General features: G+C 43.7%; 1 protein-coding gene across 1 annotated transcript in view; it reads left to right on the top strand.

The window, feature by feature from the left end:
• The window catches only part of GPC4 (glypican 4), a 100,845-nt gene that overhangs the window by 39,629 nt on the left and 44,027 nt on the right, over positions 1–17,189 (top strand). The window contains exon 2 of the mRNA XM_081896965.1: positions 15,025–15,183. Within this exon, the coding sequence (XP_081753091.1) occupies positions 15,025–15,183 (159 nt within the window). The remainder of the gene's footprint in view (positions 1–15,024; positions 15,184–17,189) is intronic.

Genomic DNA, 17,189 nt, shown 5'->3' with positions numbered 1-17,189 from the left:
TCACCCCTTAACCTCCTCTTCTCCAGGCTAAACATGCCCAGCTCCCTTAGCCGTTCCTCATAAGGCATTGTTTCCAGGCCTTTGACCATTTTGGTTGCCCTCCTCTAGACACGTTCCAGTTTGTCAGTGTCCTTCTTGAACTGTGGTGCCCAGAACTGGACACAGTACTCCAGGTGAGGTCTGACCAGAGCAGAATACAGTAGCACTATTACTTCCCTTGATCTAGATGCTATACTCCTATTGATGCAGCCCAGAATTGCATTGGCTTTTTTAGCTGCCGCATCACACTGTTGGCTCATGTCAAGTTTGTGGTCAACCAAGACTCCTAGATCCTTTTCACATGTACTGCTCTCAAGCCAGGTGTCACCCATCTTGTATTTGTGCCTCTCATTTTTTTTTGCCCAAGTGCAATACTTTACATTTCTCCCTGTTAAAATTCATCTTGTTGGTTTTGGCCCAGTTCTCTAATCTGTCCAAGGTCGTTTTGAAGTGTGATCCTGTCCTCTGGGGTGTTAGCTACCCCTCCCAGTTTGGTGTCATCTGCAAATTTGATCAGGATGCCCTTGAGTCCATCATCCAAGTCGTTGATAAAGATGTTGAATAAGACCGGGCCCAAGACAGAACCCTGTGGCACCCCACTAGTCACTCTTCTCCAGGATGAAGAGGAACCATTGATGAGCACCCTTTGGGTTCGGTCAGTCAGCCAGTTACAAATCCACCGAGTGGTAGCATAGTCAAGACCCCATTTTACCAGCTTCTTTACAAGAATATCATGGGACACCTTGTCAAATGCCTTGCTGAAATCAAGGTAGGCTACATCCACTGCGTTCCCTTCATCTACCAGGCTTGTAATTCTGTCAAAAAACAATATCAGGTTAGTCTGACATGACTTATTTTTCAGAAATCCATGCTGACTATTGGTGATCACAGCATTCCTTTCTAGGTGCTCACAGAGTGTTTGCTTAATGATCTGCTCCAGAATCTTCCCTGGTATTGATGTCAGACTGACTGGGCGGTAATTATTTGGGTCCTCTCTTTCCCCCTTTTTGAAAATAGGGACAACATTTGCCCTCCTCCAGTCTGCCGGGACTTCGCCTGCTCTCCAGGAATTCTCAAAGATGACTGCCAGTGGTTTGATCAGCTAGAGGCTGTTTTTGCTTTCTTCAGGCAAGGGGTTATTTGCAGATGGTTTTTAGTGTGTGTTTTGAAACTTAGTTCCTTCTCCCTGAGGCAGAAAGAGAGGGAGACCCTGAATCTTTACCTCCTTAAGAATCTTTGGAGTGCAGTTTCATTTAAGTGTTAATACAATTTGCCTTTTTAAATTGCAGAGTGTATTTGCAAAAATAAAAAGGCCCTTCATGACTAAATGTGGTTCTTTTATGTGCCTCGGAAGAAACTCCTAGAAAGTTATTTGACACCCACACAAAAGAAACCAAAGTCCTGCCCTTCTGCTTGTCATTCCTAATAAAGTTTGCTTAGCTCTTAATTTTTCTACTTCACTTCACAAAGTAATTGACACTTCCTTTTTGCTGTGAGCTCCCACCCACCCCCAATGCTGAAAAAGTATGTGTTTTGGTCAGTGAGTTTATGGAATGTCACCAAGAAATGTAGATGTTCTTGTCAGGAAAGGTTTTTGCCCTGCAGATTTGCACCCAGGACTTGGGTTGGAGGTGTGCGAGGTATATATTGGTTGACAAGCAATTCCCTGATGCTGCAAACCATCCTAGACGTAAAGAACCTGTTCTTTTCTCCAGAGATGTCTGAACATGCAAGCAGAGCTTTAGGAAGTGAAGCAGATCCTGAGAGAGCCTCAATACCTGCAAACATTGGACAGATCAAGTTGAGGTGGGCAGAACTGTACCTGGAAGTCGGTTTGCATGCTTTGTCTGCCTGGAAGACAATTTAAGACACATCAAACAATTTCAATATCTTATCTTTCATTCACGACCTCCTCACACCTCCCTTTTTGTATTCCACTTCAGTTAATTGTTTCAGCAATTCCTTTCCATCTTCCTCTGTTTTCTGTCCTATAATTATCTTAACATATTCTAACCTTATTTTTCCCTTTAATACACTAATAATCTATTTGTACTTAGTTCCTTATAACATTTCTACTAAAGCCATATAACTTCATTCCAACATTTTTCTAACATTCATTAATCTTACAGTATTTCTGTAAATAGTCTTTAAACGTTTTCCAGTCTTCTTCCACCGACTCTTCTCCCTGGTCTCGGATTCTGCCAGTCATTTCCGCCAGTTCCATATAGTCCATCAACTTCACCTGCCATTCTTCCCGGGTGGGTAAATCTTGTGTCTTCCAATACTTTGCGATGAGTATTCTTGCTGCTGTTGTTACATACATAAAAAAAGTTCTGTCCTTCTTTGGCACCAATTGGCCGACCATGCCCAGGAGAAAGGCCTCTGGTTTCTTCAGGAAGCTATATTTAAATACCTTTTTCATTTCATTATAAATCATCTCCCAGAATGTCCTAATCCTTGGGCATGTCCACCAAAGGCGAAAGAATGTACCTTCAGTCTCATTACATTTCCATTACATTTACATTTCTCATTACATTTATTGTCGGGTAAATTATAAATTTTTGCAAGCTTGACTGGTGTCATGTACCACCTATAAATCATCTTCACTAAATTCTCTCTTAGGGCATTACATGCCGTGAATTTCATACCTGTGGTCCATAACTGTTCCCAGTCTGCCATCATTATGCTATGTCCAATGTCTTGTACCCATTTTATCATAGCTGATTTCACCATTTCATCCTGAGTGTTCCATTTCAACAGCAAGTTATACATTCTTGACAAGTTCTTAATTTTTGAATCTAACAATTCTGTTTCTAATTTTGATTTTTCCACCTGGAAACCAACTTTTTTGTCCAAATGCCTCCATTAGTTGGTAATAATGGAGCCAATCTTGCACTTTGTTTTTCAATTTTTCAAAGCTCTGCAGTTTTATTCTGTCTCCATCTTGTTCCAGAATTTCCCAATATTTCGGCCATTTGGCCACCATATTGAGCTTTTTCTGTGCCTTCGCTTCCATTGGTGACAACCATCTTGGGGTTTTCTTTTCTAACAAATCCTTATATCTTATCCAAACATTAAACAGTGCTTTTCTAACAATATGGTTTTTAAACGCTTTATGTTCTTTTACCTTATCATACCACAAATATGCATGCCAACCAAATGCATTATTGAAACCTTCTAAATCCAGCAGGTTTTCAAGAAGCAGCCATTCTCTCAGCCAGCAAAAAACAGCTGATTCATAGTAAAGTTTAACGTCTGGCAGGGCAAATACACCTCTTTCTTTAGCATCAGTTAATATCTTAAATTTTATTCGAGGCTTCTTGCCCTGCCAGACAAATCTGGAAATATCTCTCTGCCACTTCTTGAAACAAACCATCTTGTCCAGAATTTGCAATGTTTGAAACAAAAACAACATCCTTGGCAATACATTCATTTTTATCACAACAATTTGGCCTAACAATGATAACGTCAAATTTGTCCATATTTCTAAGTCCTTTTTCACTTCAATCCAACATTTTTCATAATTATCCTTAAATAAGTTCACATTCTTGGAAGTCATGTTAACCCCTAAATATTTCACTTTCTTAACCAATGTTAGTCCTGTCTCCTCTTGAAACTTCTCTCTCTCATTCACAGTTAAATTTTTCTCTAAAACCTTAGTTTTCATCTTGTTCAACTTAAAACCTGCTACCTGTCCGAATTCTTGAATCAGTTCCAATACCCTTTTAGTACTAGATTCTGGCTCCTGTAAAGTCAATACTAAATCATCAGCAAATGCTTTCAGTTTGTACTGTTTAGCTCCCACTTGTATACCTTTAACCTCTTGGTCCTTTCTAATCATATTTAACAAAACCTCAAGGACCAATATGAAGAGCAATGGAGAAATTGGGCAGCCTTGTCGTGTCCCTTTCTCGATCTTAAACTCTTCTGTCACTACGTTGTTCACAATTAATTTTGCCTTTTGTTCTGAATAAATTGCACCTATACCATTTTCAAAACCTTGACCTACCCCCATCCCCTGTAGATTCTTCTTCATAAAACTCCAAGAAATGTTGTCAAAGGCTTTCTCTGCATCCACGAATATCAAAACTACCTTGGTATTGATATCCACTTGTAGTTTTTCTAAAATATTAATTACCGTATTTTTCGCTCTATAACAAGCACCCGACCATAACACACACGTAGGTTTTAGAGGAGGAAAATCCGTAGGCATGCCACCCGTAGGCATTTCCTCCATAACACGCACAGACATTTCCCCTTACTTTCGAGGAGGAAAAAAGTGAGTGTTATGGTGCAAAAAATACGGTATATTCCTCATGTTATCAGACAAATGTCTACCCGGGAGAAAGCCCGCTTGGTCTATGAATTTCTTCTGCTAACACCTTTTTAAATCTTTTAGCCAAAATGTCTGCAAAAATTTTGTAATCCACATTAAGCAAAGATATGGGGCGGTAATTCTTGAGCTGTGTCTTTTCAGTCTCTGTTTTCGGTATAAGTGTAATATAAGCTTCCTTCCACGACTCTGGTGCCCTTTTCCCTTCCAATATTTCATTGCAGACTTCCTTCAATGGTTGTATTAACCATTCTTTCAAAGATCTGTAATATCTTGAAGTCAAACCATCCGGTCCTGGAGATTTACCTAATTGCATGTTCTGGATGGCCCCTTCCACTTCCTGATCCGTTATTTTGTAATTCAACATTAGCTGGTTTTCCTGAGAGATTTTATGTAGTCCATTTATTTTCAAAAAATCGATCGATGTCCATTTCTTTCTGCTTCTCCTGTGTATAAAGTTGTTTAAAATACCTCTGAAAGCATTTCCTAATCTCCACTGGGTTCTGTATATTCTTTCCTTCCACTTCCAAATTCGTAATAGTATTAAGTTTTTGTCTTTTTTTATTTGCCAGGCCAACAATTTTCCACACTTATTTGCCGATTCAAATGTCTTTTGCCTCATCTGTTTGATCTTCCATTCTATTTCCTGATTCATCAGCTTCATATATTGTACTTGGTATGACTTTATCTCTTTCAGGATCTCCTGTGACTTTGGTTTTGCTCTCAGTTTCTTCTCTCCTTCCTTTATTTTCTCCGGGATTTTATCCTTTTTTTCATTTTGAGTTCTCTTCTTAATTGCATTCTGTTGTATTAAGAATCCTCTCATAACCACTTTACTTGCATCCCAAATTACTCTTTTTTCCACTGTAGTATTCATATTTATCTCAAAATAATCTCTCAGAGTTTTTTGGGCCTTCTTGGTCACTTCTTCATTCCTGAACTATTTTTAGAGACCCTTGAGCAGCGCCTGTGAATTTTTGCTGACCGAGAGCATGAAGGAATCAAAAAGTCTGCCCCCAAATTAATGTCCCATGTTATAGAAAAATAAATAAATAAAGGAAGGAAGTTGGCATTTCTTATTAGTGGACAAAACCAAGCATTGTTTTCCCTGAAGCTGCAATAATTTCCAAAGGCTGTTAAGGGCCTTTTGTCCATAAAACAAGATTTTGATCTTACTTACAAAAGTCACGTACCTAGTTAGTATTTCCCCCCCCTCCCAGTAGACTGCCAGTGGTGTAGAAGGTATAGGGAATGGAGAGCAAATGTTAAAAAATAAATGCTTGGAATAGATTATCAATGCAAGACCAAAGTTGAGTTGAACACAAATTTAAGGGATGTAGGTGAGGGGAGGGAGAAATGGAAATGCCTGCTTAACTCTGTCACAGTTAACCAGGTAGAAAGCATTGTTAATACTAGAATGGCTCCTTCTTCTTTTCTTTTCTTTTTTTTTTTTGCATTTGTGCGAACTTATCAGGTTGGCTTGCAGTAAATAAGCAGGGTGGGTGGGGAATTGAAATACAAAGTAAAACGCAAGACCATTAAAATATCAACAAACAAAAGCAAGAAATGAATAAAAGCAGAGCTCAATGCAAGGCATACATGTGCCCAAATTAAAGCAGAGGCTACGACTACTATGGGCAAATGACATGCTAAACACACTTCACGCACCATAGTCTTAAGAAAACAAGTGCTTTTGCCTTGATTTACAGTTAGGGAACACCAAGACCTGGAAGTGCACATGTAAGAAGGGACCTATTGGCTGAGCCACCTGGGCCAGCATCCTGCTTTGATGGTGGCCAACCAGATGCCTCTGTGATGCCTTCAAGCAGAGGAATGTGCCCCATGGAACGCAGTAGAGCTTACCTAGGGAAGGGCTGTAGTTAATGATCTTCTGCTTTGCTTTCAGAAGACCCAAGGGTAAAGCCCCGGCATCTCCAGGTAGGGCTGGTCCAGAGACACATTTGTAGCCCTGGAGAGCTGCTGCCAGTCAGTGTAGACAATACTGAGCTAGAAGGACCAAGGGTTCGACTTGGTGTAAGCAGCTTCCTGTGCACTTAAACAGAGGAGCGTGCTTCTGAGTAGATGTGCGCAGGATTGCACTGTTGGAAGACGTGAGATACCACTGTGAATTTCAACTGTTCAGTGTGTGTTTGGGTCCACTGAGGAAGCTTGTTGAGTATTTTCTGCCCTTCATTTTCAGACACTTTCACCCTGACTTTCCAATTTTCAGCCATGGTCCGCTGATTATAAAGCGGTCAGTTGAGAGGTAAGTTTGCAAAGCTGGAATGGCAGGGACAGGAAGCAGAGGTCAGGAGGCCGCAGGCAGAGTCAGGTCGTAACCTTTTGAGCAGGAGACAGGCATAAGGGGGCGCTGGGATTTGCCTCTACATTAAAAAAAAAGCAGTGCAGTTGATTGCATGAAGGAATGTGGTAACAGGATTCAAAGGAAACATACAGAGCTAACAAGGATTAACCTTAATTATTTGCCCTGGTTCTTGGAGAAGGGGCAGGAAGTGGGTTTACATAGGAAACCCAGAATTAACCCCCAGCCTGCCTCTTTTATCAGAGTGGTGTGGAATGTGACATTTTTTAGAAACACAAATATATTAAACAGAAAACACCAATTACTTCTGGTTGTTTTTTTAAAACAACAACAACACACACACACCAAAAAACCTGTGCTTTTGAAGCAGCAAGTTATCCTGGTGTTGCCTTAGATTAATTCATTTGTTCAAACAATGCCCTAAAGAAGACTTACGGTTGGAATATTCTGCTTTATTAGGATGTTGGCGGGGTTGTGTGCAATTTAATAAATTGAACAGTGGGACTGGGGAACAGGTATGCCAAGTCTGCTGCACCCCTCCCAGGTGTAAAAAGTAAAATGCTATGTTGGACACGATGCTCAACATATCTCTTTTAGTGTTGTGTGCATGTAAATAGTTCCATGTAAATGGTGGTGAGCTGGTCATTGTTGTGGCTGGGCGGAGAGTTCAAAACCACCACCACCCCAGACTGTAGCCTGGAGCAAAACCACCCACCAAGCTTTTCCTTCCTTACGCATCTCTCATTGGCTTCTGCGGTTGATGCCCTCCAGGTGCAAATAGTTTTCATCAGGATCCTATCTTCAGGGGGGAACTCTTTCTCCTTCCTGCCACACCCCCAGTTCTAAGTCTGATCAGGCACCCCAGGCAGCTGCCTGCATTCCTGCAAATGTTTGTGCAACACAGAGAGGCACATGTTTAGTCTCACGTGAAGTTTGGGGCTGAAGATAGGTTAATATGTGCCACTTCTGGAGAGGGCGAGGGGAGAAAAGGTGGAATCCTTGCAGTACCATATGATGGAAAGTGCTAAATTTGTACAAATGGGAACATAAGAAGCTGTCTTATTTGGTGACAGGTCAGACCACTGGCCCACCTAGTATCGCCTAAATTGACCCAGTCCTGCTTAGAGCTGCCACCTGGGATTGAACCTGCGAAGAGGTGCACTGCTGCTGAGCTATAGCCTTTCCCCTGGATGGAACCAAACTACAAGAAAGAAGATTCCACCTAAACATTAGGAAGAACTTCCTGACAGTAAGAGCTGTTCGGCAGTGGAATTTGCTGCCAAGGAGTGTGGTGGAGTCTCCTTCTTTGGAGGTCTTTAAGCAGAGGCTTGACAACCATATGTCAGGAGTGGTCTGATGGTGTTTCCTGCTTGGCAGGGGGTTGGACTCGATGGCCCTTGTGGTCTCTTCCAACTCTATGATTCTATGATCCATGGCTTTCCAGTTCCTTGCTAGGAACTTGGGCAGCAGGAAGACTAGTTTTAATGGCTACTCCTGGACCAGCATAGGTGTCCTCCACCAAAACAGAGTGACTTCCAAAAGAGCCAGTGAGATGTTGCAGGTTTGAGTGTTGAGCTTTAGCTGAAGAAATCTAGAGATACAATAATGGTTCAGGACTGGGAAGAACCAGTGGTATTCCGAATGTTGCTGGACTCCCCAACTCCCATCAGCCTCATCCAGCATGACAAATAGAAAAGATGGGAGTTTGTAGTTCAGCAGCAAGTGGAGAGCAACAGGTGTAGCTTTATCTTAATCTGGAATTGTTCATGCTCGTCCTTATCATGCGGCTTTCCACCTGGGTGGTTGTGGTTTGGTTGCTTGATGTGCACTTGAACACCCATGCCATTTCCTCTTTCCACATGCCCCAGGTGAATGAAGAAGGAAGTGGCAATTGCAGTCTTGGACTATGCCCACCCACAATGCCATTGGGCAGGTGTGAATATGTCTCCCATTGCAGGGATTGCCAACATCTGCTTTCAAAATGGCATAATGCAGAATCAATCTACAATGAGCTTTTCTTTTCAATATGAAACTGGCTTCTCAAGAAGCACTTTGAAGCTGGAAAGAAGTGCAATGGATCTAGATGGTGTGTGGCATATGTAGAAAAATACAAGTACTCTGTCTTCATTGAATAGAATAAAATCCTCTGTATTCACAGTGACTTGCTTTATTCTAGAGAAAAGTAAAGAGAACAGCTGGGTAGTTTTTATAAGCCAAGTTTGGTGTATGTCACGATTTTGCAGGAGCAGAATGTAGTCGTGGGTGTCTTTGTGTTCCTTTTTTTAAAAAACAGGAAATTTCTGGGCCTTCTGGCTCGAAAGATAAACTTGAAAGTGGTTTGTGGGCGATATGTTGATGTTTCAGACATTGGAGAGGTGGTTGAATGATACTTCTCAGTCTTTTTTTTTGCGGGGAGGGGGTTGCATTGGTGTCCTTGCCACTCTCATACCTAAAGAAGGCAGGATTTTAAAAAAAATAATAATACAAGAGAAAAGTCTTGCAAAACTTGCTGCTAGAAAAGGTAGCGAGCAAATGCAGTTTGGATTGCAAAATCTTGAGAGATGCAAATCCTGTTGTGCTATGGAGGAGGCCCTAGGCATCTCTGGCTAAATGGGTCAGGGGGTGGGATAGACCTCAGACTGTCTCTCCCTGGCCCGTGGGATTGTTTCCACACCAAACCCTCTCCTCTGGCCACATCCTTCACTGACTCTGCTTTGCCAAGCTAGACCTCTGATAGTGGTCACACCCATACATATCACAGAATAACAGGATCATAGAACAGTAGAGTTTGAAGAGACCCTGAGGGTCATCTAGTCCAGCCCTCTGCAATGCAGGAATCTTTTGCCCAGTGTGGACCTTGAACCCACAATCCTGAGATTAAGAATCTCATGCTTTGTTTACTGAGCTAACAGCAGTGGGTGTCCTTCTCTTGTCTCCCTTCTTTTTCTCTGTTTTTCCTTATTCTTTCTGGGTGTTTCTTTTGTTTTTAAGAACAAAAACAATAATTTAAAAATGAGAAGCTTCTGATACCTTTAGGAGCTGCAAACCTGAGCACCCTCTCTTGCCCGAAAGCCCCGCTGAGTACAATAACAGGATTGCCCTGTAAGGGTTGGATCCAGACCTCATCCCCCTTGGAATCAATGGGACTCAAAAGTTGACTCACTACCATAAGATATAGTGATGCACACCAATTTTGGCTGCTAACCATGATGGCCGTGTCTTACCTCCATTGTTGGAGGCAGTTCCTGTGAATTACAAGTAGGGGGGCTGTTGCTTGCAGGCTTCACATTGGGGTTGGTCACCAGGAGAACAGGATGCCTGCACTATGATGGGTCTTTGGCCTGAGCCAGCAGACAGGCTCTTCTGATGCCCTCATGTTTTTGGGTGGCCTGCTATGCATTGTAACAAAATAGGACATGCATTACAAACACGGAAAGGGACATATTTGCATAACATTTGCATATCCCACCATAGCATGGAAGTAGAGGGAGTAGAGTAGCTGAATGTTAAAAGATTCAGGGCAGAGAAACAGAAAGTCCAGCACAGTTAAAGTATGGAACTTGTTCCTCCAGGAGGCAGTGATGGGCTCCGACTTGGATAGTTTTAAAAGAGGATTGGACAGATTCATGGAAGATGAGAATATCCTTGGCAACTAACCATGAAGGCTATTCCACTGCATCTATGGAGGCAGTATTGCTTCTGAACACCAGATGTTGGAAGCTGCAGGAGGGGAGAGGGCTCTTGAGCTCCAATCCTGCTTGTGAGCTTCTCATTGGGGCATCTGGTTGGTCACCAGGAGAACAGGATGCTGGACTAGATGGGCCACTGGCCTGATCCATCAGTCAGGCTGTTCTTTCACTATAAAGTACATGGCAGCCCCAAGTCTTGGTTGAGGACCAGACTCTACTAATGACTTGATATAGCATTTTCTTTGTGGGTGTGGGTGGGTGTCTGTGTCCATCCACTTTGATGTGGACTGGCTCCATCTAGCAGCAGCTATTTTATTTAAGTCGTTCATATGGCAGCTGCATTTGCAGGACTGGACCCTGGGGTTGTAAAACAAGTATTTGTAGAGGGAAATTTGGGAATGAATGAATGGGAAGGCAAGGTCTCTCTCCCTCACCCCTTCCAGAACAGAATTCAGTTTCCTAATGTGCCTTTTGGCTCCTTGGCTTGTACAGAGAGGGGCATAAATCTTTCTCATTCTTTCCCTCCTTTTTTTAAAAAAGTGTCTGGTGTTCTCTCTGTAGTAAATCCACAGGCCCTAAGCTGTCAGCAAGCAAAGTGGGGAAAAAAGCGGGGTGGGGGTGGGGGTGGAAATTGAAATCCAGACAGCCTTTGGTTGTATAGGGTATTTTAAGTGCATGCCACAGAAATAATTAGAAATTCTTGTTTTTGTGGTGAGGAGCTTGTTGCATGGAAGGGAACCATATAGTCTTTAGACCCAGGTGACCAGCCAGCAGCTGAGGACACAGACAACAAAAGGCTTGCTGAAAATAGACCCCCCCCCCCAGCACATGGGCACTGAACTCATCCGGAGGGCCAGTTTCTTAGCCACTTGGCAAAATTTGGCAAGGGTCTGGTTCCACATTGTAGGCCATTGTAGCATACTGGGTGAGGCTTTTGTTGTGAAAGCTGCCCAAAGAACATCTCCCCCTCCAAATTTAACTTTTGTGTGCTCAGAATACCTTGTGACCATCCCATAAGGCTTAATAAAGACTGGTTTTCTTCCCTGCTCCATCTAATTACAGCCAGCCCCCAATGAGCATGGCATTGGGAAGTGTTGCATGCCCTCACTCTTGTAAACAGCTCCTTAGCTACCTGCCTGTGGTGAGTTAAGTATTTGCTCCCAGAAAGAGAAACTCTTGTAAACTAGAAGCAGGTTCGCTCCCTTTTTCTTTCAGACCCACACATGTGCCTGGAATGATTCGTGAAAGTTCATCTCAGGGGTTACCAAGTTTTTTAGCATGTGGGCACAGCTGGAGTTTTGAAAGAGTGCTGTGAGCATGCCCCCTCCCCAATTATGTCTCTCTTGCCCCCTTCCCATTCAGACTGAAAGAAAGTGGGGACACACACACACACTGCTTTTCTAAGGGATCTGGGTAAAAGTTGGATCCAGTAGAATTAATATGGGTTTTGAAAAAGCAATGGGGCTGAAAGGTCAAGTGGAAAAGTGAGCCACTCTTCTAGCTTCCTCCATCAGCTCTATGTACTTTACAAGTGTGTGTGTGTGTGTGTGTGTGTGTGTGTGTGTGGCGGGGAGAAGCTAACCATCTTCACCACTTCATGGCCAAGGAGACAGTGAGTGAGGTGGGCTCAGAGGTTTCATGGGCAGCAAGGGAAGACATGAAAGACACCATGTTGGTCACCCCTAGTTTATACACTTGGGGCTTGTTGGAGCAGTAGAAATTGGGTTAGAAGTCCTAAATCTGTAACCCTGAGTAGAATCCTAGAGCAGCATGCTCAGTTTAGATCTGGGAAATTGCCTTCTGAATTGGAATGATAGTTGGTGCAGTGGATGTTCCACTTTGGTGTTGGTGGTAGTGGTTGGTGAATTCAAGCACTTCTTTCTTTGGACCGACCCTCTCTTGCACTGACTGACTTAGTGAAGCTTTGATAGTCTGGTTAGTGGAAATATTTGCAGACTAACAACTTATTTGCAAGGCTACCTTATTTCTACTATAATTTAATACTACAATATTTATTTTATATTTTATATTTGTTTACATCCCTTTACAAAACATATTTGATTCATTGTATACAGCACGATCAGAGTGCACAAGTACAAAGTTATATAAAGGAAAATAGGGGTCCCTACTTGAATAGAATAGGGATGCCGGTGGCACTGTGGGTTAAACCGCAGAACCTAGGACTTGCCGATCAGAAGGTCGGCGGTTCGAATCCCCATGACGGGGTGAGCTCCCGTTGCTCGGTCCCTGCTCCTGCCAACGTAGCAGTTCAAAAGCTTCTCTGTTGGACGAGAAGTAATGCATTTGGATTTGGAAGTGACAATATGTTTTGTTGGCATGGAAATCAATAGTATTTAGCACCTCAAATAGCAGAATTATTATTACTTTCAAATTTATAATTAATAGTGGTGGTTGGTAGAATGAAATCTGCACCTGCTGGTAGCAGTGGAAGTGGAATGTAGTTACAGCCAGTTTGCACAAGAGCCCATGAACAAGCCTCCTTGATGTAGGAAGCTTCTGGGTGGCATTAGCAGCTTCTCAGTTCTTAGCAGCTGCACCCACCTGTGGAGAGCCCCCTTCCATCTCTCTCAGCCACTTACTACAGCACCACATCTTTGTGGTAGTATGCTGCAAATTCTCTTGAACTGATGAAAGGGGGGGGGGAGACACTCTCGCTGTCTGTATCAATTTGGGAACTGACAACTGCTACAGTCATCTGGAGCCTTCCTCTATAGTTACAGTGTTAAAACAAGGCCATAATATGTAAAGGTAAAGGGACCCCTGACTATTAGGTCTAGTCATGGCCGACTCTGGGTTGTGGCGCTCATCTCGCTTTATTGGCCGAGGGAGCCGGCGTACAGCTTCTGGGTCATGTGGGCAGCATGACTAAGCCGCTTCTGACGAACCAGAGCAGCGCACGGAAACACCATTTACCTTCCTGCTGGAGCAGTACCTATTTATCTACTTGCACTTTGACGTGTTTTCGAACTGCTAGGTGGGCAGGAGCAGAGACCGAGCAACAGGAGCTCACCCCGCCGCGGGGATTCGTACCGCCGACCTTCTGATCGGCAAGCCCAAGGCTCTGTGGTTTAGACCACAGCGCCACCCGCATCCCTAGCCCATAATATGACTGAATCTTAAATTTTCTTTATATGACCCCTGAAGAGGGTGACGAAGGATCTATAGCTATCTTTTCTGTTTCATAAGAGCATATCAAGAGCTTACAGGATCAGGCCATTGCCCCATGTAATCCAGCATCATGGTCTCACAGTGGCTTACTGAATGCCCCAAAGGGCAGCCCTCAAGCAGAACCTGAATGCAGCATTTCCTGTGCATTTCATTAAATCTGTATTCTTACGCATCCACCAATTTTTCCAGTGAATGTCATGCATCTGACAAAGCCCGCCGTAAGTTGATGGTAGAATAAAGTTGTTAGTCCCGTTTAAGATGCTCTGGGACTCTGCACTGTCCTTTCTCCCAAATACTAGACTAACAGGGCTTCCATTCTGGAAACACTTGTTAATTAGCAATGATAAGAGGGACCCTAATACTCTTGATAAGGAGAACACAGGTCTAGTGTGAAATTGGATTAGCCCTGGGTTCTTTTTATAGCTGATTCTAAAGGAAGTCATAAACCATGAAGGAGGATGATACAAGCTGGTGGTTGAGAGAAGAGGATAATATTTTGAGTTGGAAATCCCAGTGAGTGTTTCCAGGAAGGAAGGAAGGAAGGAAGGAAGGAAGGACTGAGGTTTCAGCACCAAGGGCACGAACCAGTCCGTCAGTTGGGGCAACAGCTGCCTTGTCTGCAGAAGTCTCTTTCACTTGGCAGTCTTCCCATGCTTTCTTGAATCACCTGCTGTATCACAGAACCCAACCTTGCAAACCATTTCTGCTCTTCTTCATAATGGAGAATAATAACAACCACAGCATGTCTTACTCAACCTTCACCAGGCCACAGGGCAAATTGCAGCATACAAAACTGTAATGCAGTTTTAAAAAGTGTACAGCAACAACCCCACCCATAGCCCAAAAGCAATACTTCCACACAACATATTACAGGTAGGGTACAAAAACAAGTTCTTCGGTTTTCAAAGGTCAGGAGACAGAGGTGTGTCTTCATCAGCCACCCGCCACATCCCGTAATACTATTGGCTATGCCAGCTGGCACTGATGGGAGTTGTAGTTGAAAATTTCTGGAAGGGTACCAGTTTGGCAAAGGCTGCTGCAAAGAGATGATGGCAGGCACACCTCTTGGGGGAGGGAGATCTGCGCTCTTGGAGGCATCAGCAAGGAGGTGGGAAGTGCTATGTGAACTCTGTACTTCACAACTGAAGTAATGCACACATCTAAAGTACATGCACACGCACAAACAAACACACATATCCCATAAGACTGCTACCTGCTATAACTGATTCCAATACTTACTTGATTAAACAGCTGGGTGTTCCTTAAATGGTTGTGAGGTTCCTGTCCGTTCCGCATTAGTGCTTTTTATCCAGAGCAATTGCCACCTTTCTGTGTATCTGCACACAACTGCTGCCGCAGCAGCAAGCTCAGCCTCCGCCCTGCCCCGCCCCCCATGATTGTCATAGATTGATGCACTCGTGTGTAAAGCTTTCTCACCTTTGTGTTTCCAGGTGATCACTTGAAAGTCTGCCCTCAAGGCTACACATGCTGCTCTCAAGAGATGGAAGAAAAATACAGCCAGCAGAGCAAACAGGACTTCCGAAATGCTGTGATGGAACTTAGTAATAACTTGCAAGCAACCTTCAGTTCCCGGTACAAAAAGTTTGATGGTGAGTCCTAGCCCCTGCATTGCCCTTAGCTAGCCCAGATGAGAAGTGCTGCAATATATTTATGGACTTTGTTTATGCCAACCTTTGTTAGCCTGGTGGGAAGTGATAGACTGGAGCATCAGCAGAAGGTCCCAGGTTCAGTCCCAAACATCTCTGAGTTGCAGCACAGAGTGAAACCATGGGACTCTGTCCCACTGGAGGTAGTGATGGCATCAACCCAGATGACTTTGAAAGAGGATTAGACAAATTCAGGGAGGAGGAGAGGTCTATTGACGGCTACTAAATGCTTCTGACCACCAGTTGCTGGAAGCCACAGGAGAGGAGAGTGCTCTTGTGCTCAAATCCTGCTTGTTTTAGATTACAATTCCCATCAGCCCATACAACTGGAGGGCACCAGGTTGGTTTAGATAGACAAGGTTTTGTTGTGCTTTGTCATTATTTTTGTTTGTTTTTCTACAACTCTCTTCTTTCCAAAGTTGTGCTTGAATGACTCAAGACTTTGGTATGACAAGTTCAGAGGGCTGCTTATTTTGCAAACCAGTTTGATAGAAATATTTGCTGATTGCATCTCTTTAGTTACCCACAAGGGGTGTGCATCTGTCTTTCCAATTTGATTCATGAACAGCAAACTCTGTAATAAAGCAGGGCACTTGCATTTTCTTTAGCTGTTCCCAGATGGGCATGATTCGCAAGAGTCCACCCAAACTCTTTTTAGACCTTACTGCTTACTTGTAGCTCTAATGAACACTTCCTCAACATTGAGTCTTGCTTTAACACCCTCATGGAGAATCCAGTTAGCAGGATTGGGCACAGTGTGGATGTGAAATGCAGATGTAACGTCTCTAGCCCCCTCCTTGCTTTTGCCCTTGGAGGGGCTGATACATGGTGATGAGGAGTTTTACCTTCACTGCGCAGCTCCTAAATGTGCAGCTTCTGGTTGCCACAGGCTGTAGGGGTCTTGCAACTCCTTAAACTTTATAATGAACAGACAGGAAGCTGCTTGAGATTATGAATCTTCCCCACTTTTTAAAAATGCACCTGAGGATTGTACCTTGCTTACCTGAAAGTACAGATCTCTGGCCTAGTTCACAGGGTGGAAAATACCCACGTTGAGTGACAGAAAATGCTAGATTTGTCTTATCCCCCCCCCCACCCCAAGATTTACATACCGCTTGGTTGCAATTCTATTGCTTGCCAGCAGAAAAGTTTCTTGGAAGAGAGGACTATTGATGGCTACTAGCCATGGCGAAGAATGCTCTGCCTCCATGGTTGAAAACAGTAATGCTTCTGGATACCAGTTGCCAGAAACTGCAGGGAGGGAGAGAGCTGCTCTTGTGCTGGGGTCCTGCTTGCTGGCTTCCCACAGGCACCTGGTTGGCCACTGTGAGGACAGGATGTTGGCCTCCTCCAGCAGAGCTTGTCTTAGGTTCTTCTACAGCTGGCTCCAAACATTGGTTTTTTGCAGCCTCCCAAGCACCGCACAGTCTGTGTCAGGTTTCTTAATTAAACACTTCCTTTTTGTGGAGTAGGGAGGGTGAGTGGGCCACAGGACATGCCAACCCTGATGTCTTACTGGATGAGAAGCAGAAGCCATTTCTTGGCAGCCACCCCTGCAGCTATGATGAATGTTGGGAGTACCTCAGAGGTAGAAAACATTTAGAAAGCATGCAGAAGCTCCCAGGCTCAGCCCCCAGCATCTCCAGGTAGGGCTGGGGGGTGCCCCCTGCCTGGAATCCTAGAGAGATGGTGCCAGTAAGTGCTGGTGGTATTGAGCTTGGTATGGACCCAATGGTCTGACTCATATGAGGCAGCTTCACACGTGCCACAACTGCTCCCAGTCTGTGTCTAGAACACAGGATCATAATGTGGCATCTAAATGATGAACGAGCAGAAGCCATGGTTTGGCATTCTGTCCTTACCCCAACCCACATTTGTTTTCCTTCCCAGATTTCATGCCACTGTAACATCCTTCCCTTATCCATTGAGGGAAAGTCTGTGATCATCAT

The sequence above is a fragment of the Podarcis melisellensis genome, assembly GCF_964234715.1.
Source record: "Podarcis melisellensis genome assembly, chromosome: Z".
NCBI lineage: Eukaryota > Metazoa > Chordata > Lepidosauria > Squamata > Lacertidae > Podarcis > Podarcis melisellensis.
The sequence above is the reverse complement of the archived record's forward strand: the minus strand, read 5'-3'. Positions and strand labels throughout refer to the sequence as shown.